Source organism: Aulonocara sp. 'chitande type north' Nkhata Bay, linkage group LG18 (assembly GCF_057382095.1).
Source record: "Aulonocara sp. 'chitande type north' Nkhata Bay isolate Kocher_YH1m ecotype deep benthic linkage group LG18, A_spYH_male_GT1.1, whole genome shotgun sequence".
NCBI classification, from domain to species: Eukaryota; Metazoa; Chordata; class Actinopteri; order Cichliformes; family Cichlidae; genus Aulonocara; species Aulonocara sp. 'chitande type north' Nkhata Bay.
Genome location: NC_141361.1, coordinates 6616777 through 6642630, shown reverse-complemented (window position 1 = coordinate 6642630; position 25854 = coordinate 6616777). Strand labels below are relative to the sequence as shown.

At 39.5% G+C, this 25854-nt stretch overlaps 2 protein-coding genes across 2 annotated transcripts; both read left to right on the top strand.

Annotated features, from left to right (window-relative positions):
• The first annotated feature begins 7281 nt into the window (after positions 1–7281).
• On the top strand, positions 7282–9506 carry LOC147307864 (tripartite motif-containing protein 16-like). Its single transcript, XM_086273656.1, has one exon. It carries the CDS (start codon positions 7474–7476, stop codon positions 9139–9141), a length of 1668 nt encoding a protein of 555 aa, XP_086129782.1. The 5' UTR covers positions 7282–7473; the 3' UTR covers positions 9142–9506.
• A 7688-nt stretch (positions 9507–17194) lies between these two features.
• On the top strand, positions 17195–19568 carry LOC147307863 (tripartite motif-containing protein 16-like). The gene has a single exon (XM_086273655.1). The coding sequence runs from the start codon at positions 17412–17414 to the stop codon at positions 19080–19082; it is 1671 nt and encodes a 556-aa protein (XP_086129781.1). The 5' UTR covers positions 17195–17411; the 3' UTR covers positions 19083–19568.
• The last annotated feature ends 6286 nt before the right edge of the window (positions 19569–25854 follow it).

The following is a 25854-nucleotide window of genomic DNA, read 5'->3' as shown; positions in this document are numbered from 1 at the left end:
AACAGGTAAAGGCAACTAGATGGTGTTGACAGCGCCACCTGGGGAGGAAGTTACACCCCAGGAGAGGTTACAATAGCCAGTGCAAACGTAACAGTTACAAAAGGCACACAGGCTCGTTATTAATCCTTTCATGGATGATGGGGGCGATCGTGGCTCAAGAGTTGGGAGTTCGCCTTGTAATCGGAAGGTTGCCGGTTCGAGCAAACCTTCCGATTCTGTTCGGTCGTTGTGTCCTTGGGCAAGACACTTCACCCGTTGTCTACTGGTGGTGGTCAGAGGGCCCGGTGGCGCCAGTGTCTGGCAGCCTCGCCTCTGTCAGTGCGCCCCAGGGTGGCTGTGGCTACAATGTAGCTGCCATCACCAGTGTGTGAATGTGTGTGTGAATGGGTGTGTGAATGGGTGTGTGAATGGGTGGATGACTGAATGTAGTGTAAAGTGCTTTGGGGTCCTTAGGAACTAGTAAAGCGCTATACAAATACAGGCCATTTACCATGGATGAATTATGACAACCTCACTCAGGATTGTTTTCTTGAGTATTTTTATTCATCTTTAGTCATGAAAAAAAGATTTTTGAACTTGAGTTTTTTAAACGTAGTTTTCAAAGAGTTTTTTACATGTCCACTTAGGTGGACAACATATGTTTCAACTTGTGAATTTGACACTGTGTGTTGTGGTTATGTGCAAGTATATCATCAACACTGACACAAATACAAGAAAACAGCCTTTGAATAGCTGTCCACTGTAGTGACCACTATGTGTGAAAGGTCAGAGGTGAGGAAGGTCAGTTTCATAAAACAAAGTTTAGACAAAATAACTGCAAATGTAGAGCTGCAGAAAAGAAACTCCTTAGATAGCAGGGCTGTCAACACAGAACCGTGAATGAAAACACTTTATTAGCAAACATTAATTAAATGAACAGGCTTCACTGCAGTGATGGTGGAGACCGGCCACTTGAGGAGGCAACCTACAGCAAGTGAGAGCAGCTAAACAGATTCAGCACAAAGATGTAAACACAAAGCGTGGATCGTTCACCCAATGGCACGTACACAGACACATTGTCGGGGCTGAATGCTGACATCTCACATTTTCTGAAGCTGCAGGTTTTGTCACTCTCTGACCAAAATTCACTGAACGAGCAGCAAAGAAGATCAAAACTGCTTCACATTTGATGAACATCATCATAAAATCCCTCCTACCTTTGCTGTTTTGGTTCCACCAGGGTAAAATCACACCTCCTGCACAGCTCTCTCTCTCTCAGTGTACTTCAAGAACAGTTTCCCATCTCAAATCTGTTCTCTGCATTATTCACTTGCTTATTATGCACCAGTCTACCGTTGTGTACAGCGCTGTCAGGTGCTGTTTTTATGAAATAACCTCTGACAAAAAAGCCTCATTTCGGTTGTTCAATACTGAAGAAATCTAAACTTTTTAAAATGATGCCAAATTGCAAAACGCTTAGCTGTGTCTCTAGTAAAAACCTCTGTACCTTTGCTCTGCTTCACTTCAGCAGCATCACGTAATCTTCATATGCTGAGTCAAAATTGGATCGAAATGGTGATTGAATCGAATCGGGACCTTGTGAATTGGAATCAAAATGATTGTAGAAATCAAAATCGATACCCAGCCCAAGATATAACCCCACATACAGCTGAGCCACAAAGCAAACCAACTCATCTAATTACAACAACAGAGGACCAAATGCACCTAACCAGCCTGCACCAACCTGACATTTCTTCCCCCTAAGTTAAATGAATAGATGGAAGTTAAATGACTGCAGACATAAAAGCGACTAGTTCCCACACAACAGTTCCCTGACACTGTGTTAATTTGTTTAGTTTTTATCAACAGTTGTAACAGACTAAGCTACCTGAGACATTGCATTGAATTATTGTTTATATCTTAATTATTTCACCTGACTGATTTCACCTCAGATATCTTGTTTTTTCCTTTTGGTAGATCAAAGCAGCTCGTGCTGTTTCTTCTTTCTTTTTCATGCCAAAAAGAAGAAGATTGCTTCAAAGAAGTGGAGTTCATGGTCTCAGTGGATTGTTGTTTGGAGATGTGTAATATTAGTGCATGCTACAGTTTGTTATTCAAAATTGTTCACTTGTTATCTGTTTTGCTGACAAAGCATTCAAACTGAGCAGAATACAGAAAGAGCAGAGATTACAAAACAAATCAGGAAATGACTTCAAACTTACTGAGAGCAAGGCCTCTGTTACAAATCTGTCTCATACAAAAACATGCTGTACAGGTACAATATGGTAAGTGTTCACGGGAATTCAACAGCTGGCTCTACCTGAACCACTTAAATATTTTATAAAGTCACTGAGTCAAGAGTTTCTAACGTTTGTTTTCTTAATTGCAGTTAAAGTGTGGCTGGTAAAGATGAAAACACATACAGAATGTAAACTGTCTGAGTTTGTGAGATTTGTTAATAACAACTGACACAAAAACAAAGATAAACCACACAAACAGGTTCTTAATATTCATTAATAATTAGAAAACATCTAAACATCCTGGTCGTGGATTTTTACAGTCTTAGTTGTGCTCACTGTCATCTTCATAATCATCATGATCAACATTCAAGGTTCAAGGTTCAAGGTTCTTTATTTGTCACATGCATAGTTATACAAGTATAACACACAGTGAAATGTAGCCTGACACGCTCCTTGACATGTGCAAAAATGGGGGGGGGGGGGGGGGGGGGGGTTAGAGGAAGAACATTATATATAGTATATACATTGGGTGAATGTGCAGTAGTAGCAGCAAGCAGGTGAATTCTGTACATTAATATGAATAGACATCTGACTAGACATATGACAGGGGGAGGTCCTGAGATGGGCGGGGCTGTCTCTGGTGACATCACCATGAATGGCAGGAACAGCGTTTGCCACATGTTGCTGAAACATCACAGTACACTGGTGTAGTTTCATTTCCAGCTGTTTAACATTTGACACGTCAACACTGAGGCGAAAAAGAAGAAACAGTGTTGGGTCTAAAATAACTGGCAGGAAGTAACCAGTAACCAGTAGTTAGAAAGTGGATGGCATGTGTTTATAGTGACTGCGTTATGATAACTACAGTTAGGTAACTATAGTTACCAAAAGCAGAAGCACACAGACCAACAGGGATCAGATGATGAATGTTACAGGAACTCGCTCATCTGTGGTGATCACTGAGTGCTGCTGCGTTCTTTTATTGGAGTTGGCTGGTTGGACAGTCGAATAGTGAAAATGACTTAAAGAGGTCTAGAATATTACTACTATTAAACATTAGAGCTCAAGTTTGGATCGTTTAGATCTAAATTGATCAAACTAGCTCTTAATTTCAGCAATCCAGTGAACAGACAGGAGATTAGAGGACAGTTTGGTGTTATATATCAAAATTACAGCCAATGAGATGTTGCATGGTGGAGCATCTTCTGATTTCATATATCATATCATGTCAATTCAGGTGTCAAAGTTATTTGACAAACTTGAAATTGCCAAAATTTTCAAAAAGTGATCATTATAGTGAAGAAAATCTCTTTTTCATCCGTTTAACCAAACATTTTAAACCTCAGCTGTCTCAGTCCTTCTATAGCGTTCTGCAACTACGACTAACCTGAGGAGGCTTGGATTTGGTTGCAGGCGTCCCTGAACATCCTCCTCAGCAGCACACATGTGGGTACCATATAATATCACACTTCTTTCTGAGCTTTGCTTCCTCTAGACTAAAGATGGCATCCTGTGTCACACAGTCGTATCATCATCCACCTGGAGAAGAAACATTTACAGTAATCCTGGTTTTGTTTTCTGATCCTCTAAAAAGATTGAGGTCAGCAAAGCCCAGAGAACGCAAAATACACAAGGTCAAACATTCAAACTCAAACAGCTTTCATCAATGAAGAGCACAAGGTTGGTCCAATTATACTAGATATCATCATACATCACATTACTGTGTATGAATAATAACCAAGAAACAAACTCAGAGATGCTGAGGATGTGGTCCAATCATCAGACTATAAACAAACATCTACCAGACTTCTTTGTTGGAACAGGTAATGCCTAAAGTAGGGCTGATTCTCCCATCAGGGATCTGTACAGTGTATTCACCTGTGGTATAAGCAGCAGTCACTGAAATAAGAATAAGAATAACTTTATTTATCCGGAGGGAAATTCTTTTGTCATGTACATGCTCAAAGCAGCAGGAGAGACAGAGGAACAGATGAATAAGATATACAATGTATACAATAAGAATAGTAGTGTACAGTAATATACAGTAGGATAGTGCAAGACATAGTATCAAATAACTCTAACGAAGTAATATATATAACTATATCCTGGAGAATAAATAACTTAACTATCAGTGCAGGCGATTCTATAAAGTGACATATTATTGTGCAATTGAATAAAGGGAGTAGCAGCATATGATGGAGGGATGAAACAAATATTCAATAAGGTACTGTTGGGTAATATTGCACGGTCTGGAAGGGAACAGAATAACATTGGTAATAGTCTCAGGAGACTTCTCCAGTCTGACACCCAGGACAGAACCAGCCTTTTTAATCACTTTGTTCAGTCTGTTGGCATCAGCTGTCTTCACCCCACTGCCCCAGCACACAGCTGCAAAGAACACAGTGCTCTCTACCACAGAGTGATAGAACATGGTCAGCATTTTCCTGCAAGCATTAAAGGACCTGAGCCGCCTCAGTAGGAAAAGCCGAATCTGCCCTTTTTTAAAGACAGCATTGGTGTTCTTGGTCCAGTCCAGTTTACAGTCCAAGTGTACCCCCAGGTACCGGTAGTCCTCCACGATTATGCCGGCTTGTACACATACACGAGAGACACGAGAGTTCTTCTTTACTGATGTTTACTGTGCTTCTCTTAACGTACACAGGTACACCGTAGAACTGGTGAATACAAATGTACAAGAAAATTATATTTCAGCATTAAAACATATTACAATATAAAATTCACAAAATATAAACAAACATACCACTTTGGCCTGCAAGTAGGCAAACCGGTGTAATTGGAACTTAGGGCTTATTTCTTCTTTAACATTCACACGGCTAGACCGTCACCATGAGCAGCTTCTCTGACCTTACTTCCCAAAACAGGAAGTGACCTCTGCCCTTACCTTATACTTACAAAATTAACCGGTTATTTTCCATGTACCAAATTAACTGTAGGCAAAAAAAGGAAAATGTTAACATGCTCAACACAAAAATAAAACATACAAAATAAAATGCGTTAATTACATTATCATTACAAGAGCTCCGCCTTGTGGTCAAATAATAACATTTCACCAACTGTTACAACGATCTCTACATCAGCCCCCTCTGATGGTGACTGCGGTAGGAGGAGGAGCATGCTTCCTAAAGTCCATGATCAGTTCTTTTGTCTTTGTGATGTTAAGTTGTAGGTGGTTTAGCTCACACCACTCGACAAAGCTGTCCACCACACTCCTGCACTCCTCCTCCTGTCCATCCCTGATACAACCCACAATGGCAGAGTCATCCGAGAATTTCTGCAGATGACATGACTGAGACTTGTACCTGAAGTCAGATGTGTAGAGGGGGAAGAGGAAGAGAAATATTATTGTTTCACATAATAAGATCTACTTCATAAAAACCAGGGTGGGAGGATTTTAGATGACCTCTGAAAACTGACTCACCTCTGCGAGTGTGAGGCTGTTCCTCCAACCTCAAAAAAAATCTGACTCTCCAGTCACAGACAAAAACAAATATCCAGCAGGGTAAACGCTGACTGGGTGGATGCTGGAGGTTGCTGGTCACACACATTAGCAGAGTGCTTCTAGTTCCCACTGACCCATGTGGACAGTGACTGTGGAGAGCTGCCCTGGCAAACTGAAAAAGGGAAATAAAATTTAAAAAGCCAAACAGGATTTCCATAAAGACCATCTTGGAATCAGTAATCAAAGATGGATCACAAACTTATAGACAATCATTGGTTCATCAAATAAATATGAACAGGTTCCTTAACTGTAGTGATTTGATTCCCATCCTTCATGTACACAGCACATTTGTCAGGGCCTTCAGGTAAATACAGGAATAATCTCAGGTAACATGGCTTATTGTAGGAATTCTGTGAGAAAGGTTGCTCTAATATTAATACCACAAAATCCAAGGACAAAGCAACAGCTCAGATTTCTTGAACAATTAAAAAAAAAAACGTCAGCCTATCGATCCATTTTCTTCTTTATATTTAATTCAGGGTCACAGTGGGAGGGTTGGTGGGTGGGTGGGGACTAGGGCCTGTCCCAGTAATTATAGGTAGAGTACACCTGGACAGGTCACCAGTCTGTCGCAGCACTAACAGAGACAGACATTAGAGTAACAAGTCTGTTTAAAATGACTGCAAGCTTGCTACAGCTGCATATATGACCATGTGTTTCTGTGCATACAGTCCACTGCAGGAAGCTGCTGTCAATTTTTTTGAGTCCACTTTAAACAGACCTCACAAAAGGCTGATGGAGCTCGTCCAGTAGTCTGAATTAAGAATGATACCTTTGGCCAGGGATGAATCCAGCACATCTCCTCACCACCTTCATTTTAACGGTCCTGGAGTGTGTACTCTTAAGTATTTTTCCCAAACCTGAATAAAAAATACTGATATTTAATAAAATACTCGGTTAAGTAGGTGAGGCAAAGGTACAGTTACTGGATCAGTTTAAGACCAAAATACATTTAAATGAATTACTGACATGGACACTTTGTAAAAAACAAAAATTACTAAACTGTTCATGCAAAAATTTTACTAAAACCTTTGAATTAAACTTCAAAGTTTTCATTTCAAGCACATCTTGATGTTTTCTTTTAAACTCCACTGTGACTGTGTACACAGGAAAAACTACAAAATAATGTTTGTTTGTTTGTTTTTGTAAACACTGTGGAGCGATCTGCATTTGTTGTTGCTAAATTTAAATATTTGTTACTATTTAATGATCATAATCTCATTTGAACATAGGTTTGATTTAGTGGAGTCAGTTGTTCCCATGCATCATTCTGTAAGTGTGAGAATGAACTTTAGAAAATGTCAAAATATAAAGTTTGATTTATTTTTATTCATCACAGCATCCTAAACTTTGCTGAACTTTTTGAAATATAAACTGAACTCACTGAGTGTTGACTGTAAAATTTCAAAGCACCAAGTAAAGTTAAACTATTAAACTTTAACTGGGTCAGACTTGTTACTGCATGTTGTAACCAAACATACCACACCCAGCATCATGTGATTGGCTCTTGGTCGCTCTGTAAGAATATTTCTTTAGTGCCTCCCTTCACAGATGTGTCTGTATCAGGATGGGTCTAAACAACATGGTGTAAATGCAGTTGCTGGTGAGCCTCATTTCCTGTAGGAGGTGAACAAGAGCAGAGATCTGTTTCCCTTCAGAGCACAGAGGTTGTTTCTGTTCAGAGGAAGTGAAACTGTCTGACAGTCACTGAGAGACGGTGAAACGGCACAGCACATGAATCAAATGGATCAAACAAAAATCTGCTGTTCAGTCTGTTTGGATCTACTGAAGGATCCGGTGACTATTCCCTGTGGACACAGCTACTGCATGAACTGTATTAAAAGCTTCTGGGATGAAGAGGAAAAGAAGAAAATCTACAGCTGCCCTCAGTGCCGGAGGACTTTCACAGCGAGGCCTGTCCAGGAGAAAAGCACCATGTTAGCAGATTTAGTGGAGGAGCTGAAGAAGACTGGACTCCAAGCCGCTCCTGCTGCTCACTGCTATGCTGGACCTGAAGATGTGGCCTGTGATGTCTGCACTGGGAGAAAAATAAAAGCTTTACAGTCCTGTTTAGTCTGTTTGACATCTTACTGTGAGAAACACCTTCAGCCTCATTATGTAGCAGCTCAGTTAAAGAAACACAAGCTGGTGGAGCCCTCCAAGAAGCTCCAGGAGAACATCTGCTCTCGTCATGATGAGGTGATGAAGATGTTCTGCCGTACTGATCAGCAGAGTATCTGTTATCTCTGCTCTGTGGATGAACATAAAGGCCACGACACAGTCTCAGCTGCAGCAGAAAGGACTGAGAGGCAGAGAGAGCTGGAGGTGAGTCGACAAAACATCCAGCAGAGAATCCAGGACAGAGAGAAAGATGTGAAGCTGCTTCAACAGGAGGTGGAGGCCATCAATCAGTCTGCTGATCAAACAGTGGAGCACAGTGAGAAGATCTTCACTGAGCTGATCCATCTCATCCAGAAAAGAAGCTCTGATGTGAAGCAGCAGATCAGATCCCAGCAGGAAACTGAAGTGAGTCGAGTCAAAGAGCTTCAGGAGAAGCTGGAGCAGGAGATCACTGAGCTGAAGAGGAAAGATGCTGAGCTGAAGCAGCTCTCACACACAGAGGATCACATCCAGTTTCTACACAACTACCCCTCACTGTCAGCACTCAGTGAGTCTACAGACTCATCCAGCATCAATATCCGTCCTCTGAGCTACTTTGAGGATGTGACAGCAGCTGTGTCAGAGGTCAGAGATAAACTACAGGACATTCTGAGAGAGGAATGGACAAACATCTCACTGACAGTCACTGAAGTGGATGTTTTACTGTCACAACCAGAGCCAAAGACCAGAGCTGAATTCTTAAAATATTCATGTGAAATCACACTGGATCCAAACACAGCACACAAACATCTGTTATTATCAGAGGGGAACAGAAAAGCAACAGCAGTGGAACAACAACAGTCTTATTCTGATCATCCAGACAGATTCACCAATTGGTTTCAGGTCCTGAGTAGAGAGAGTCTGACTGGACGTTGTTACTGGGAGGTGGAGTGGAGAGGGGAAGGAGGTTATGTAGCAGTCGCATACAAGAATATCAGCAGAAAAGGAAATGGATGTGGTAATGAATGTTTGTTTGGATGTAATGACAAATCTTGGTCATTAGATTGTGACAACAACAGTTTTACATTTCGGTACAACAACATCCAAACTCCTGTCTCAGGTCCTCGTTCCTCCAGAGTAGGAGTGTACCTGGATCACAGAGCAGGTATTTTGTCCTTCTACAGCGTCTCTGAAACCATGACTCTCCTCCACAGAGTCCAGACCACATTCACTCAGCCGCTCTATGCTGGACTCTGGTTTCACTATTATGGAGACACTGCTGAGTTGATTAAAGTGAAATAGACTGAAGTCTTTCATATTGTGGGTTTAAATCTGTATTTTAGTTTCATTTTATTTTCTCTCCATCATTTCTGCACAGAGATCAGCTGTCAGTCAAACATTATGGGTGGTACCTCCACATCTTCTAGTTGTTCTCTTGATGTTTCTGAGTTTTTAAAGGAGATCTTTCCTGTGACTGTTTATGGAGGCTATCACTGCTCATCATCATTTTGATTTACTAAAATATTTCTCCACATGAAAATGTAAACTTCTCTATCCTCTAAATGTTTCTGGAATATTTGTATTGAAAAATGTCGACATTTCTCTTTATGAGTATGGCAGACCATGTGTGTGTGTTTGTTTTTGTCAAAATCATCAAACAAATGAGGAAAAACTGTGATTGTAATGAATGAATTCATATATTGTGTTGATGTTTTATTGTGTGAATAAACTGGAAGGTTTGACTATAAATCAAACTTTGAACAAAGTCTTTTCTTCTGTCTTCATTCCAGGATCTCACTCAAATCTGATGCAGAAAATATGAAACTAATCTGAGAGAATAACTGAAGCAGTTTTCCTCCTGAAGCATCACAAAGTTCAGAGTTCATGTTTAGAGCAGAAGATTCAGCAGTCGCTCTGTGACCTTTCAACTTTCTTCACTAAAACAGCTTCATTACAGAGAAACAAGTCACATTTTCTTCATGTTCTTAAGTCCTTTCAGATGTTTTTAATGGTCCTTGAATGCAGCATCAGTGTGGCAGGTTTAAAAGGTCACTTTCTGTTGTGTTCAAAGATTTCCTTCAGATATGGTCTTTAATCAGTAAAGCCAGTGATACAGCAGTGTCATTAGCTGTGTTATTGGCACCAGGCTGAGTTTATGTATGTATTTAATTCTGTCTGAGGATGTCTTCAGCATGAAATGATCATTTGCTCAGCTGCTGTGTCTCATCTCTTATCAGACATTGGTTGGAACAGAGTTTTGTTGCTGACCATCTGACAAGAGGGTGAAGAAAAGCTTCAGGCTTCATTTGGACACTACGTTGGACAGAAGTCTCCACAAAAATGACTCAGAAACACAAATATTATTAATGAAAGTCCAAATGTCAAAAAGGGGTCATACATGATCCTGAGAAATGTCCTTGAACATTTGAACATGAGTCAGAGGGTTGTCAGGTTTCTACACTGCATCGTGGCATCAAGCCTGAGATGTCTGTGGAAACAAGTATGGAGGACACAAATGCACAGACGCAGTCGAGCTGTTTACTGCTGATGAGGAAGGAAAATAGTCTGTTGGATATTAAAGCAGCATTTATTAGAGTAAGAACAGATACTTGTGTCCTTCATTTGATCCCTGTCAATTTACAGAAGACTTAAGGACCCTTTGACTTCTAACATACAGCTGCATGTTTACAATTTTATTATTGATTTATTTATTTCTAGCAAAGCGAGACTTTACTGATTAAAGACATATAATCAGACATGTTACTGTTACTTTCTGAAAAAGACTCACATAAAGCAGATTTATCACAAGCAAACATCAAGACACATCCTTCATGGCTTAAAGTTGCAGTGGGACTCTTTCGCCATCTGGTGGTTGTAACAGTTATGACAACTGTTCCTGCATATATGTCCCTCCTCAGTGTGAAGAAGACTGGACTCCAAGCTGCTCCTGCTGATCACTGCGTGTTCCTCCTGTGTCTAAAATCTATTTCCATTATGAATCAGGAAACTGTTTGCACGAATCATAAAGCCAATAAAATACGTCACACACTAAGAAATAACAAAAAGGAATTGTGCATTTCAAGGAGATTTTTCCCTCGTTTTTTGAAATCATAAGAATACAAACTAATGCAAGACTGTCATGTTTTCATAAGTTTGTAGAGACACTGTTCTGTTGTATTCTAGGACATCAGTCACTTTTTAAATGCATGCTACTCCTCATCATCATCAGCATCATCATCATCATAATCATCATCAGCACCCAAGACCTCCTTTTAATCTTTGTTTTGTTATTTTCCAGAGTTCAGGAGACGTTCTTATGGGATTTCCACAGTGTACAAGTACTGTTTAGAGCCTTTACCTAAAAGAAAAGAGTAAAGTACAAAGTAGATTTACTCACTGCAGGAAAATAATGCCTCAATCTGATATATTGTCTTATATGACAAACTGAAAGTGATGCATCAAAGTGTAAGCAGCATTTTCCTGTTACAGCTGGTCTAGATGGAACTGATCTGATCTCCTTTATGTGCAGGTAGATATCCAGTGGGTTTGCTAAGGGTCACAGATGAGGGGCTGTGTGAGATGTTTAATGGGAAAGGAAATAAAACCATTGTTCCAGACCTGCAGCTAAGATACTCGAGTATCTTCAAATATGAAGCTGAGTATTACTTCCATACTTTCCTCCACTGCTGATGACCTTGTTACCTGCTGCTCCCTGTTAATGATCAGCCTCAGTTCTGATAGTAAACTGTTGGCTCTCTGGGGGGAAGAAAGAAGTTTGTATTTGTTTAAGATACAATGAAATCATATTTTGACATATTGGAAGATGACATGGAGCTGAAAAAATACTACAGGTATAAATGGAAACTACAGTTTATTTCTGTTATTTCCTGTGATAGTGTTTGTACACTCGCTCATGATAACTGTTCATTCAGCTGCTGTTTCTGTCTGCTGGACATCTTTAGCTTTCAGTAAGGATGCATTCATAGATCAGCACATCTTTTTGAACCACATTTCTTATGAGACTCAGAGTTTACATTTTGGAAATGTGGTGAGACCTGGGGTAGAAAGAGACTGAAGCCAGCTTCAACCTCGGCAGTTTTGTGTGTGTCTGAAGCAGAAAGATAAGAACTGTGTGGCCAACTCATCACACACATAATCCTGAATCAGAAAAACAGCATCAAGTGTTGTAATTGTTAAACACAGAAGTGTGATTTATATGTGGTTTTACTGATGGTTAACACAGTCGCACAAACACCTGAAACTGATCAAAATATAAAACAACATATTAAACATAAATATGTGCAAGTTACCAGAACTTATGTGGTTTCACTGAGGTTTAATTCTGCTCAGTTTATCAATACTCACTCATACAAAAGTTTGTTATGTTTTATTGATTATTTGGCTTTAGGTTTTCCAGTTTTCCAGCTGCTGCTGTTTAATGTTTGCCTGGGAAAAGAAATTTCAGTTAGTGTGGGAAGTTTGGTTAAGCTGGTGGAAAACAATACTGTTACACTGACCTTTTGGATAAGATTGTCTTACCTGTGGTTTCTCTGATGTGCACGACAAAACAGTCTCCAGGCAGCTTGAGTGCCCATTTAAAGGTTCCTGGTGGTACCAAGTGATTGAAGAGAGGATTGAAAAGCCATATTAGTTTATTGTAGATTGTAGTCAGTTGGCCAAGCTTGTAATGAAAAACGGTTCATTACTCGAAGCTTTCATCACAGTCCTCTTTGGTGACATCTGATGGACAAATATATGAAGAGCAGCTTGAGTCTGCAGCTTATAATGAACTGCTTCATTATGATTGCCCACTCTGCAGAGCTGACAGCTCGTGTTTGATGTCATGTGACAGTTCTGTGTGATATCGGGCTGATATGTTGCTTTGAACATGAATTTTTGGGGGGTGAAAAAATTATGTTATCATCAATCAATCATGTGGTCAGAAGAATCTGTGCTTACCTTGCAGGAATGTTTTCAATTGACAGATTGGGAAGTTTTTATTCAGTCTTGATGCTTTGGTGGATGTTAGCTCATATGCAGGTTTTGTAAAGACATGATTATACCCCTTAAGCATGCTAAAGTGTACCCTAACAATAAGCCATGGGTCACCAAATGCATCAAATCCTGTTTAAGGAAAAAGAGACAGGCTTTTAAAGAGGGGGCTGTTACTGACTTTCAGGCAGTCACCAAAGACTTGAAAATCGAGCTCTTGAAAGCAAAACAGATCTACAAAAACCTTCTTGAAAGAAAATTTGCTGCAAAATGTTTTGGGTCTGCCTGGACTTGTATGAAAACCATATCAGGGTTTCAAAATCCCCAGAGCAGCAGTCAGATCATTGTAGACGGTTTTAAGTCAGACAGAGATTTGAATATGCTTGATGCTCGTTTTAGTTCTTCTGAACTGAAACAGAAACTGAAAGTTACTCAACACTTCATCACTGAACTCAGCGATGTCCAAAAGGCCTTTCATACAGTTAATGTGAACAAGAGCCAGGGCCCTGATAACATTAGTGCCGCCTAATTAAATCTTGTGCTAAAGAGCTCAGTCCTAAATTTCAGGTTATTTTCAATAAATCCTTTCAAATACAAAATGTGCCCTCGCTTTGGAAGGAAGCTGTCGTCGTTCATGTCCCTAAATCTAGTCGTCCAAACGTCCTGAATGACTTCAGGCCTGTTGCCTCACCTGAGTTGTCATGAAAGTCTGAAAAAATCATCAGAAATGTGATTATGGAAGAGATTGAATATCAGCTGGATCCAATGCAGTTTGCGTACAGGCCCAACAGAGGAGTGCAGGACGCGCTTTGGACTAAATCTGATTCTTAAACATGTAGAGAGTAAAGGGACTTTTGCAAGACTTCTTTTCATTGATTTTTCTTCAGCTTTTAATACAATACAGCCCCATATTTTAATGAAAAGACTTTTAGAAGAGTTTGAAATCAGGAAAAACCTGGTTTGCTGGATTTTAGATCTTTTAACTGACAGGTCACAAAGAGTGAGAATAAATGGGGTTCTGTCTGACCCAGTGTTCTCCTCCACAGCTTCTCCTCCAGGGTCTCTTATCGCCCTTATTATTCATTCTCTTTACAAACACGTGTCAGAGCAGATATGAAAACAGGGCCATCATTAAATTTACAGATGACTTTGTTATTGTCAGCTTACTGAAAGAGGGTGAAACTCACCATAGTCCAATCATTGATTAGTTTGTTCAGTGGTGGGAGGAGTCTTATCTCCAATTGAACATATCTAAAACAAAAGATATGGTTATTGATTTTAGGAAACAACTAAATGGGCACAGAGTCACTTTAATTAAAGGTCAGAAAATAGAGCAAGTGCAATCATATAAATATCTTGGGACCATAATCAATGAAAAACTGAACTTTTATTGCAAATCGGTCTGTAAAAAGGGTCACCAGTGCCTTTACTGCCTCAGGAAACTTGCTCATTTCCACATCGAGCGAAAGATTTGAACTTTGTTTTCTTGTTCTTTTATTGAGTCTGTTTTATCTTTTTGTTTGGTGCCATGGTTCAGTCAGACCTCTGTCACAGAGAAAAATTGACTGAATTAGTGAGTGAGATGGTCCAGTCGTCTGATAGATGAGTCACAGGCCTGTTTAGACTCCCTGTACTCTAAACAGGTACCACAGATGCTTAATCAATCCTTAAAAATGGTTCCCATCCTCTACGGGGTGGATTTAGCTTCTTTCTTCAGGACGGAGGTTTCTAGTTCCAAGATGCAGGACAAAGCATTATAAAAACAGCTTTGTCCCTGCTGCTGTCACTGAACTCAATAAGAATTGTTTTTGATTTGATTCACTTTGTTTAATTACTAAATATGTGTTTTGTCAGGTTTCATTAGGTGTGTGTGTTTGTGAAGGGAGGCCAAATGCTATCATTGTTCTGTAAAGCAAATTTACCTGTGGGTATAAATAAAGTAACCTTAACTTAAAGCTTATAGGAGGTTGTGAGGTCACTGCCTCCACCTGATTATGTAATTAACCAGCAGACTGGTACGTTTATATATAATATACTATAAGTTATATCATTATAATTATGTGTACATCATATTTCTTATGTACATTTTAGACCTGGGAGCAGAAATGCTGATGAACTGGTTTTTATTGAGGAACAGGCAGAGCGTCCTCTCTTCCTGGCTCCATGTCTATAATTATGTCACACACTGATTCGCTCTCACAAAATCACCAAAACACGGCACAAATCCCACCAATGGTTCAATTCCTTAGAAATCTTTGAATCAGGTACTGAAGCAGTGACGTGCTGAATGAAGCTTCAGACGTCATTGATCACGTGACTCTGTTCAGTCAAACCAAGCCTCAGCACAGCGTTTCTGAAGCAGTGTGTTGATTTTTTGACACACGTGCCGGAGCTTCAGCTTCAAACGGGCCGTCACCATCAGAGTTGCTGGAACCATGTCCCACTACTGGCTACTCTGTTTTATTCTGTGTTACGTTTTTGAATGTGAATTTTCTGTGTTAAGAATAACAAAGAAAATGTAATGAAGTGATTTTAAAGTTTAAACTTTGTGTTAAATCTTGTAAATCAGAGAGAGAGAGAGAGATGAGGTGTGGGTGGACATCAGATGATCAAATGTCAACAACCTGATTGGCCCAAGTGTGAAGATGTGACGTCCACTGAGGGAAGGGGGGAGAAAGGGTGAGCAGGTATAAAAGTGAGGTGAAGAAGAGATTTGGGGTTCTTCCCTTTTGTCCTCTGTGAGATGAGCAGTTCAGAAGTTTGGATCTAAGAGGTTCACAGTTAAAATTCCAGCAGAGACGCTAAAAGGAGAACCACAGTCCAACCTGTGAATGTTTTTAACCCTTTGTGAAACAACAAAGGCATAAATATGATCATATCAATATTATCTACTGGGTCAGACTCATAGGATCAGGGATTAGAACTCCTTTTATCAGAGAGATGAAATCTACTTCCTGTACAGGGTTTTTTTGTGGGCCTACCGATCGACAGAAACTAGAGTCAATAAAAAAACTGGACATTGGCTCAATGTGTGTGTGGCACAGGCAAACAAGGACTGAGCGCTGTGTAGTCCCACATAAAGTCAGACACCTGGTCACCCTAGGTGGACCATGGCATGGTCTATATGGAGGACACAGACACTGCTGAAAACATGACTCTGTCTGGTTTAGATGATAAAATGTCTTTACTTTAGGAGGCTGTGGCTCAGAGTACATTCACATAATGCCTTTGAATAAATGTAAAAAGCTGGTTTTTCTCCTGCGTTGATTTCTTTGTCCAGGTAGAAATTCTGCTTTTTGCCTCTAAACTCTGAAACAGTTTGAAACAAAGTTTGGCGCTCTAATCCTCTCTGTGTTTGTCCTTTGGTCAGATGGTGATATTGAATGAAATATTCCAGTATTCAGTAGCTCAGCAGCTTTGTAACATGTGGTTTTGCACACTGTTCAAACCTCAGATGTTTGTGTAAACAAGTGTGGAGGACACAAACTGACGGGGGGAGGAACGACATTTACTGTTGATGTGTCTGACATTTAGTCTCCATGAGTTCTCATAAGACTGAAGAACTCTGTGATCTCTAACATGCAGCTGTATGTTTTGAAATCATGTGTCTCATTCTCTGGACTTTACTAGACAACGAGTGAAGAACATGTAACGAATATCATCTTTAAAGTGATGAATAATAACTCTGCCTCTGTGTCTTCATAAAAAGATCGTACTTCTGAAAGGTCAGAGGGCAGCATCCACTCTGGGTTTACACAGTTTTGCAGCTTTAGCTCTTCTGAAGTTCAGCACCTGCTTTTTCAACCAATCAGAAGCCAGTATTGTAAAGAGTTCATATTTCATTTTATGCAATTGAATAATTTTGAATGTTTAGGTGAATATTTATATTTAGAGTATTTTCTCGATCAGTGTCTTCAGTCCTGACCCTGAGTGCGTACGTTTAAAAATAAAGTGATATAACTTCTTTTACATTACTGTGAACTTCTTGTACAGTTTGACAGCTGATTGTTGTCGTGTTTGTCGTCATATGAAGATCGTTTCCTAAAGAGGGCTGAACAGTCATTTAGCCTCTGGCTCCATCCATGAATCTGATGTTTGCTGTATAATCTGTGCTGTTAATAGTGTAATGGAACATATAATTTGTACATATAATTTCATATGTAATTATGATGATCTTTACCCATTAAGATTTTAAATGAAACGATAAACAAAGGCCAAGAAAACTGAGTTAAACTCCTGAGTCTACTATATATTTGCACCATGAAGAAATGAATTGTTAAAGTTTAACTGGGTCAGACTTGTTACTGCATGCTGTAACCAAACATACCACACCCTGCATCATGTGATTGGCTCTTGGTCGCTCTGTAAGAATATTTCTTTAGTGCCTCCCTTCACAGATGTGTCTGTATCAGGATGGGTCTAAACAACATGGTGTAAATGCAGTTGCTGGTGAGCCTCATTTCCTGTAGGAGGTGAACAAGAGCAGAGATCTGTTTCCCTTCAGAGCACAGAGGTTGTTTCTGTTCAGAGGAAGTGAAACTGTCTGACAGTCACTGAGAGACGGTGAAACGGCACAGCACATGAATCAAATGGATCAAACAAAATTCTGCTGTTCAGTCTGTTTGGATCTACTGAAGGATCCGGTGACTATTCCCTGCGGACATAGCTACTGCATGAACTGTATTAAAAACTTCTGGGATGAAGAGGAAGAGAAGAAAATCTACAGCTGCCCTCAGTGCAGACAGACTTTCACAGCGAGGCCTGTCCTGATGAAAAACACCATGTTAGCAGATTTAGTGGAGGAGCTGAAGAAGATTGGACTCCAAGCTGCTCCTGCTGATCACTGCTATGCTGGACCTGAAGATGTGGCCTGTGATGTCTGCACTGGAAGAAAAATGAAAGCCTTCAAGTCCTGTTTATTCTGTCTGGCATCTTACTGTGAGAAACACCTTCAGACTCATAATATTGTTGCAGCTTCATTCAAGAAACACAAGCTGGTGGAGCCCTCCAAGAAGCTCCAGGAGAACATCTGCTCTCGTCATGATGAGGTGATGAAGATGTTCTGCCGTACTGATCAGCAGAGTATCTGTTATCTCTGCTCTGTGGATGAACATAAAGGCCACGACACAGTCTCAGCTGCAGCAGAAAGGACTGAGAGGCAGAGAGAGCTGGAGGTGAGTCGACAAAACATCCAGCAGAGAATCCAGGACAGAGAGAAAGATGTGAAGCTGCTTCAACAGGAGGTGGAGGCCATCAATCAGTCTGCTGATCAAACAGTGGAGCACAGTGAGAAGATCTTCACTGAGCTGATCCATCTCATCCAGAAAAGAAGCTCTGATGTGAAGCAGCAGATCAGATCCCAGCAGGAAACTGAAGTGAGTCGAGTCAAAGAGCTTCAGGAGAAGCTGGAGCAGGAGATCACTGAGCTGAAGAGGAAAGATGCTGAGCTGAAGCAGCTCTCACACACAGAGGATCACATCCAGTTTCTACACAACTACCCCTCACTGTCAGCACTCAGTGAGTCTACAGACTCATCCAGCATCAATATCCGTCCTCTGAGCTACTTTGAGGATGTGACAGCAGCTGTGTTAGAGGTCAGAGATAAACTACAGGACATTCTGAGAGAGGAACGGACAAACATCTCACTGACAGTCACTGAAGTGGATGTTTTACTGTCAGATCCACCAGCAGAGCCAAAGACCAGAGCTGGATTCTTAAAATATTCATGTGAAATCACACTGGATCCAAACACAGCAAACACACATCTGTTATTATCAGAGGGGAACAGAAAAGCAACAGTAATGAAACAACAACAGTCTTATTCTGATCATCCAGACAGATTCACTAGATGGTGGCAGGTCCTGAGTAGAGAGAGTCTGACTGGACGTTGTTACTGGGAGGTGGAGTGGAGAGGGGAAGGAGTTGATGTAGCAGTCGCATACAAGAATATCAGCAGAAAAGGAGAGGGTAATGAATGTAAATTTGGATGTAATGACAAATCTTGGTCATTAGATTGTAAAAACAACAGTTATACATTTTGGTACAACAACATCCAAACTCCTGTCTCAGGTCCTCAGTCCTCCAGAGTAGGAGTGTACCTGGATCACAGAGCAGGTATTTTGTCCTTCTACAGCGTCTCTGAAACCATGACTCTCCTCCACAGAGTCCAGACCACATTCACTCAGCCGCTCTATGCTGGACTGTCGCCTTATTATTATGGAGCCACTGCTGAGTTGATTAAGCTCAAATAGACTGAAGTCTTTCATATTGTGGGTTTAAATCTGTGTTTTAGTTTCATTTTAGTTTCTCTCCATCATTTCTGCACAGAGATCAGCTGTCAGTCAAACATTATGGGTGGTACCTCCACATCTTCTAGTTGTTCTCTTGATGTTTCTCAGTTTTTAAAGGAGATCTTTCCTGTGACTGTTTATGGAGGCTATCACTGCTCATCATCATTTTGATTTACTAAAATATTTCTCCACATGAAAATGTAAACTTCTCTATCCTCTAAATGTTTCTGGAATATTTGTATTGAAAAATGTCGACATTTCTCTTTATGAGTATGGCAGACCATGTGTGTGTGTTTGTGTTTGTTTTTGTCAAAATCATCAAACAAATGAGGAAAAACTGTGATTTTAATGAATGAATTCATATATTGTGTTGATGTTTTATTGTGTGAATAAACTGGAAGGTTTGACTATAAATCAAACTTTGAACAAAGTCTTTTCTTCTGTCTTCATTCCAGGATCTCACTCAAATCTGATGCAGAAAATATGAAACTAATCTGAGAGAATAACTGAAGCAGTTTTCCTCCTGAAGCATCACAAAGTTCAGAGTTCATGTTTAGAGCAGAAGATTCAGCAGTCGCTCTGTGACCTTTCAACTTTCTTCACTAAAACAGCTTCATTACAGAGAAACAAGTCACATTTTCTTGATGTTCTTAAGTCCTTTCAGATGTTTTTAATCGTCCTTGAATGCAGCATCAGTGTCGCAGGTTTAAAAGGTCACTTTCTGTTGTGTTCAAAGATTTCCTTCAGATATGGTCTTTAATCAGTAAAGCCAGTGATACAGCAGTGTCATTAGCTGTGTTATTGGCACCAGGCTGTGTTTATGTATGTATTTAATTTTGTCTGAGGATGTCTTCAGCATGAAATGATCATTTGCTCAGCTGCTGTGTCTCATCTCTTATCAGACATTGGTTGGAACAGAGTTTTGTTGCTGACCATCTGACAAGAGGGTGAAGAAAAGCTTCAGGCTTCATTTGGACACTACGTTGGACAGAAGTCTCCACAAAAATGACTCAGAAACACAAATATTATTAATGAAAGTCCAAATGTCAAAAAGGGGTCATACATGATCCTGAGAAATGTCCTTGAACATTTGAACATGAGTCAGAGGGTTGTCAGGTTTCTACACTGCATCGTGGCATCAAGCCTGAGATGTCTGTGGAAACAAGTATGGAGGACACAAATGCACAGACGCAGTCGAGCTGTTTACTGCTGATGAGGAAGGAAAATAGTCTGTTGGATATTAAAGCAGCATTTATTAGAGTAAGAACAGATACTTGTGTCCTTCATTTGATCCCCGTCAATTTACAGAAGACTTAAGGACCCTTTGACTTCTAACATACAGCTGCATGTTTACAATTTTATTATTTATTTATTTATTTCTAGCAAAGCAAGACTTTACTGATTAAAGACATATAATGAACATCAGTTCAAAGCTGATGAACAATAACCGCACTTCTTCATATATATAATACATCACAGTACAGAGGGAAATTTCTGGGTGCTTGAATTTTGCAGGTTTAGCTTTTGTTCTTTTTGTTTTTTAAATATTTTTAATTAATAAATAATACATTTTAATTATTTATTCTAATGTCTGTGTTTGTGATGCAGCGGTTGCCTTATCTTTGATCTTATCTGAAGCTCAAAAGCTTTTTTTTCAAACAAACAGAAGCCAGTATTCTAAAGAGTTCATATTTATTTTATTCAGGTGAATAATTCAGAGCTTTCAGGTGAATATTTAAATTTAAACTACATACTGTCTCAACCAATGGTTTCAAACTGATCCTGAGTGAATACATCTAAAAATGAAGAAATAAAAACTGGCTCCTTTTACATTTGTGTTACTGTTACTTTCTGAAAAAGACTCACATAAAGCCGATTTATCACAAGCAAACATCAAGACACATCCTTCATGGCTTAAAGTTGCAGTGGGACTCTTTCGCCATCTGGTGGTTGTACAATTTTTTCTCGTCTCTTATTTGTTGTGTGTGATCAGGACAATTCTGGAGAAGATGAGCCTGCAGGGGAAAGTCACCCCCAAAGACACAAGGGGGGAAATACTAACTAATACAAATCTAAACAGGGACAACCTCGGCACTAGAGAATCAACTTAACCAAAGACGACTTAAACATGAAACATAATACAAAATGACATCAAAACACAAGAAAACTGAAAACGCTGCGTCAATGATCCAGGATCGTGACAGGTTTGAGGCCTCAGTGTTGTCACTGCAGTAGATCAAGCAGTCAATATAATAATCCTGACATGTTTGTATAGTTGCATGTAGATCAAGTGTAAGCATACCACAGGTTATTATTTATTTATTATTTGCTACTACATATGTCATATTAGGTAAACTGACATAAGATTTGTTGCCAAGAAGCATTTTTACAACAAAGAAATAAATGACCAGACACAACTTTCCTTACATTTCATACAAAGTTTTGATGGTTTTCCACGTTTTTGTTTGTTTGTTTCAGAAATACTAGAACATGGATTCTCCTTTATCGAGCTATTTCACTGCTAACCTCTAAATCCTCTCATCTCCAGAAACCCTGGATGGATGGATGTTAAGACATTATTACTTTATTGCAACAGCAGAGAGTCCAGCCAAACTGATCATTTCATCAGAGCACATTTTTAACTTTTCAGTGGTTGTTTGTTTTGGGGAACTGAGCAGCAGTTAGCCTGGGAAATAGCTAGCAACACTAGATTTAAGGAGATAGCAGCATAACTAAAGGCTGGTTTAGCATCACTGCCCTTTTTATTTAAAAATAAAGTTTTATACCCTATATCTTAAAAGTGGCGTTTGGCCTCAATTATGATCTCTGGACCTGAACTCCACGTAAGACTGAATGATGAATAATTCAACATAACACTGGATGAGAGAAATTAAGGCATGCACCCTGGCAAAATAAAAACACAATGAAAGTGAAAAAAGTGAAAATGAAAAGTGTTGGTTGTTTGTAAATGATGTCGTACTTGCATAGGTCCTGTCTACTCACAGCACTTTCTGCTACATGTCTCATGTACCCAGTCACACACATTCATGCAGCACTTCTATCTGTGCCTGAGGGCTTTAGCCAACATTCACACACGCTGATGGACTTGGGGTTCAGTGTCTTGTCCAAGGATACTTTGGCATGTGGGCTGGAGGAAACTGTGGACCAATCCACTGACCCTGTGACTGGTACCAATTGTACCACCTGAACCACAGCTGGGACAAGATTAAAGCTGCTTAATAAAAGAAAACAGCAAGAGCAAAAAATAAAGAACACTTGGGAAAGTCCGAATAGAGATAACATGTGTTCACTGCTTGAGCCGCAATCTACTAGCTAACCTGAGTGAAGGAAAAGATTTGTCACGATTAACCTCTAAAGTTGGCAGCTCCTTGTAATGAATCATTTGACATTTCCATTTACTGCCAGTCTTTAGTGACTGAAACACTAACATGTGAAATTGGCTGTCAGAATTCACAGTTATGTTCTGCAGCAGATTTTAATCAAACTTTATGCAGCCTGGCGGGCGTTCATCGGCCTTCCTGATGATTTAATTGGCCAGCACCTTAGCGTGCAAGGTGAATACAGCATGAATCACACAGGCTGCCATAAACAAAGTTACGCCCAAGACACATATTTGAAATTAAAATTAGCTGAGGACCTCGGTGCTGCTGCATACACACCTCCACACCACGTTATACACCTGAACACCACAGGGCTAGTGATGGAAATTCCAGCTGTTTTTAGAGAACCGGCTCTTTTGGCTCCTAACCGGCTCTTCAGGTTGTTTTGTTGCTTTAATTAATTTCTTATCAACAAAAATATGAAATTATGCACAAAAGGAATTACTAATGTAAAAAAGATTGTGGTTTTATTTATATATGTTTACATATAAATATATACGGTGCCCCTAGAGACAAATCACGTACAAAGCTCAACATTGCCCCTAGCATCCTGGAGCACTTCCGTTGTGTTTTGTACGTGTTTTGGAGTTTGTACGTGCTGCTTTGTCTCTAGGGGCCACAAGGTGTAGGTCTATTAGGTGTTGATGCTGGAGTGAAAAATTCCTGATGGACAAAAATGGACAAGAAAAGGTCAAAGCCATCAGGTCCTCGGTTTAGAAAAAAACAGAAAAGGAGAAACAAGCAAATGATACAGGTAAGCAGATGTGTCTTTAGATAACGGCAGGTATTATGTATCCTGAAACAAGGTAACATTCATTAGTAGGAATTGGGAAAATTTCCAAAAGATTAAAAGATTATTGAATCTTTTGGACTGTTCAGCATAATATTTATTCGATTTCACAGTCCTGTGGTCTCAACCTCAGATACTTATCAAATCAAACAAAGCTCATAAAAAACAAACAGATGGACGCTGAATGAATTATTAGATTAATTGGAAGAGGTGTTTTATTGATTAGTCTGCTACTCTCAGTGTATGATGAATTATAATGTCTGTTTGTCATTTACTCTCTTTCTCTCACTATATCAAATATTTATCTGGTTAAATTCAGTATGGTCCCGATAGCAGTTTCCACAATAACATATGTTAATGTACAATCCTTAATTTGGTGTGTGTGTGTGTGTGATTTACATTGCTGTGCTTGTGAGTCACCATCTACCGCACATATACATGGCCAATAAACACAATTCTGATTCTTATATTTCTGTTTTGCCTACGTCGTTGGGTTTGAAGGATCTCTTCACGTGTGTCTTGCTGGTGTCTGCTTACATCTGCTATTTGTCTGTTTGACTTGCTCCAGTCGCCACAGATGGCCCCATGCTGCATTGTGTTCTAGCACAAAGTGTGTTTGTGCTAGGATCAGTTATAACAACCATCATTCACCTGTGGAGTGTAAATTACTATTTGACTTGTGTATTTTTTATTTTCTTTGTTTTAAAAGCATGTGTGATGTTTTAAAATGCTTGGAGTAGATTTTAGTAGTTCTTCTTGTATGACTGTGAGCAATGAGCCTGGTGCTAAGTGTCCTATTACAGGTTTAAAAGTAGGATAAGCTAGTAGCCGTGGGGCCTTCATGCCAGTGGGTTGTTTTCCACATTCCTTTTGTTTTACACCACCTTGTGTATATAGGTGGTTGGTTTGTACGTGTGCCTTTTTTCTCCCCATGGTCCTCAGCTACTGGTAAGTCCAGCTCAATATTTGGTTGTTTTACTTCACAGTCAACCTTTATACTGATTCATGCCGCACTTGTTTTAACTTCTGTTTTATTTGTATTTGTTTGTTTGTTTTTAACAAATATATTGAATAAAAGTATTTTGATATTGAAACCAGTCTGCATCAATAGTGTATTCGAGCCTGCGTTATCATTTGTTTGGCTTGTTTGAAACTACAATCTTTATATTTCATAGCGGTGAAATTCCCCTAGGTTGCGGTGTTGCATTTTAATCATAACCCCCCCTGAAAAACCTCACCAGACATTATGTTTTTGAGACCTGGGTGGAGATTCAGTTCAATTCAGTTTTCACTTCCATCATACAATGTGAAATCCTTTGGTTCCTAACATAGTACTCAGTTCATATCAGCTCAGATATCCAGCATGTGTTTTTTTTCCCTTTTCAGATCTGAAGTGTGTTCAAAGCATTGTTTTAATTTGTTTCAGATATAATGCCTATTTATGTCCTGTTTCATATGTAACATGAGTTCGCCTTCTGAGGCTGCACATTAAAATGTACTCTCAGCTATTTGTTCAAAAGTCACTAAAAACAAGTGAAATAGTGCAGCAAGGAAATCAGATGGACGAAATAAGATTCTATTTTGATCTGTTTGGATCTACTGAAGGATCCGGTGACTATTCCCTGTGGACACAGCTACTGCATGAACGGTATTAAAACCCTTCTGGGATGAAGAGAAGAAAATCTATAGCTGCCCTCAGTGCAGACAGACTTTCACATCGAGACATGTCCTGATGGAAAACACAATGTAAGCAGATTTAGTGGAGGAGCTGAAGAAGACTGGACTCCAAGCTGGACCTGAAGATGTGGCCTGTGATGTCTGCATTGGGAGAAAAATGAAAGCCTTCAAGTCCGGTTATGATTAGGTGATAAAGATGTTCTGCTATAGGAAAATATCTGCAGATGTGTTTACATTTTTATGTTGAATATTCTTTTTAAGATTTGCTACAAAAACTGAGGCAGGATTTAAATGGCTAGTTTTGATCTTTTTATCTATAATTTGTTAAATTTTAAATTCCTTCAAGTTTTTTGTAAACTGGAGTGCCCATTATGAATAATTGAATTATTTGCACTGGTAATAAATACAGTAAAATACATTCACGAATAACAAAAAGTTTTTTCGTTTTCAAATTTTTTAAAAATATAACCAAACAATACAACAATGCACCAAAATTTTCAGGACTGTGGATGATACAAAGTGCTGCTGTAACTGTGACAGGGTGGAAAACTACCCTTATAGCCCCTTAGCAGTACCAAAAGACTCCATACAGGTGTTATTCATAAGTTGATTTTGTACTAAAAGAGTTGACAGTAAAAAAAAAGGCACTCAGTTAATACAAATTCTTAAGCCTGAAAACAATGTAAATACACTGCGAAATTGTTTTAAATTGGTTATTTTTCATGTTGCATTAATGGTTGTCATTTGATTCAAGAGAACTGCGATCTGTACATCAGTAATCGGCTAGTAAGTCTTTTCTGGGATCGATTGGTAATGGCTTCTTTCTCTACCAGGGGGCTTTCGCGCGCTCTCTCCTCATTACAAA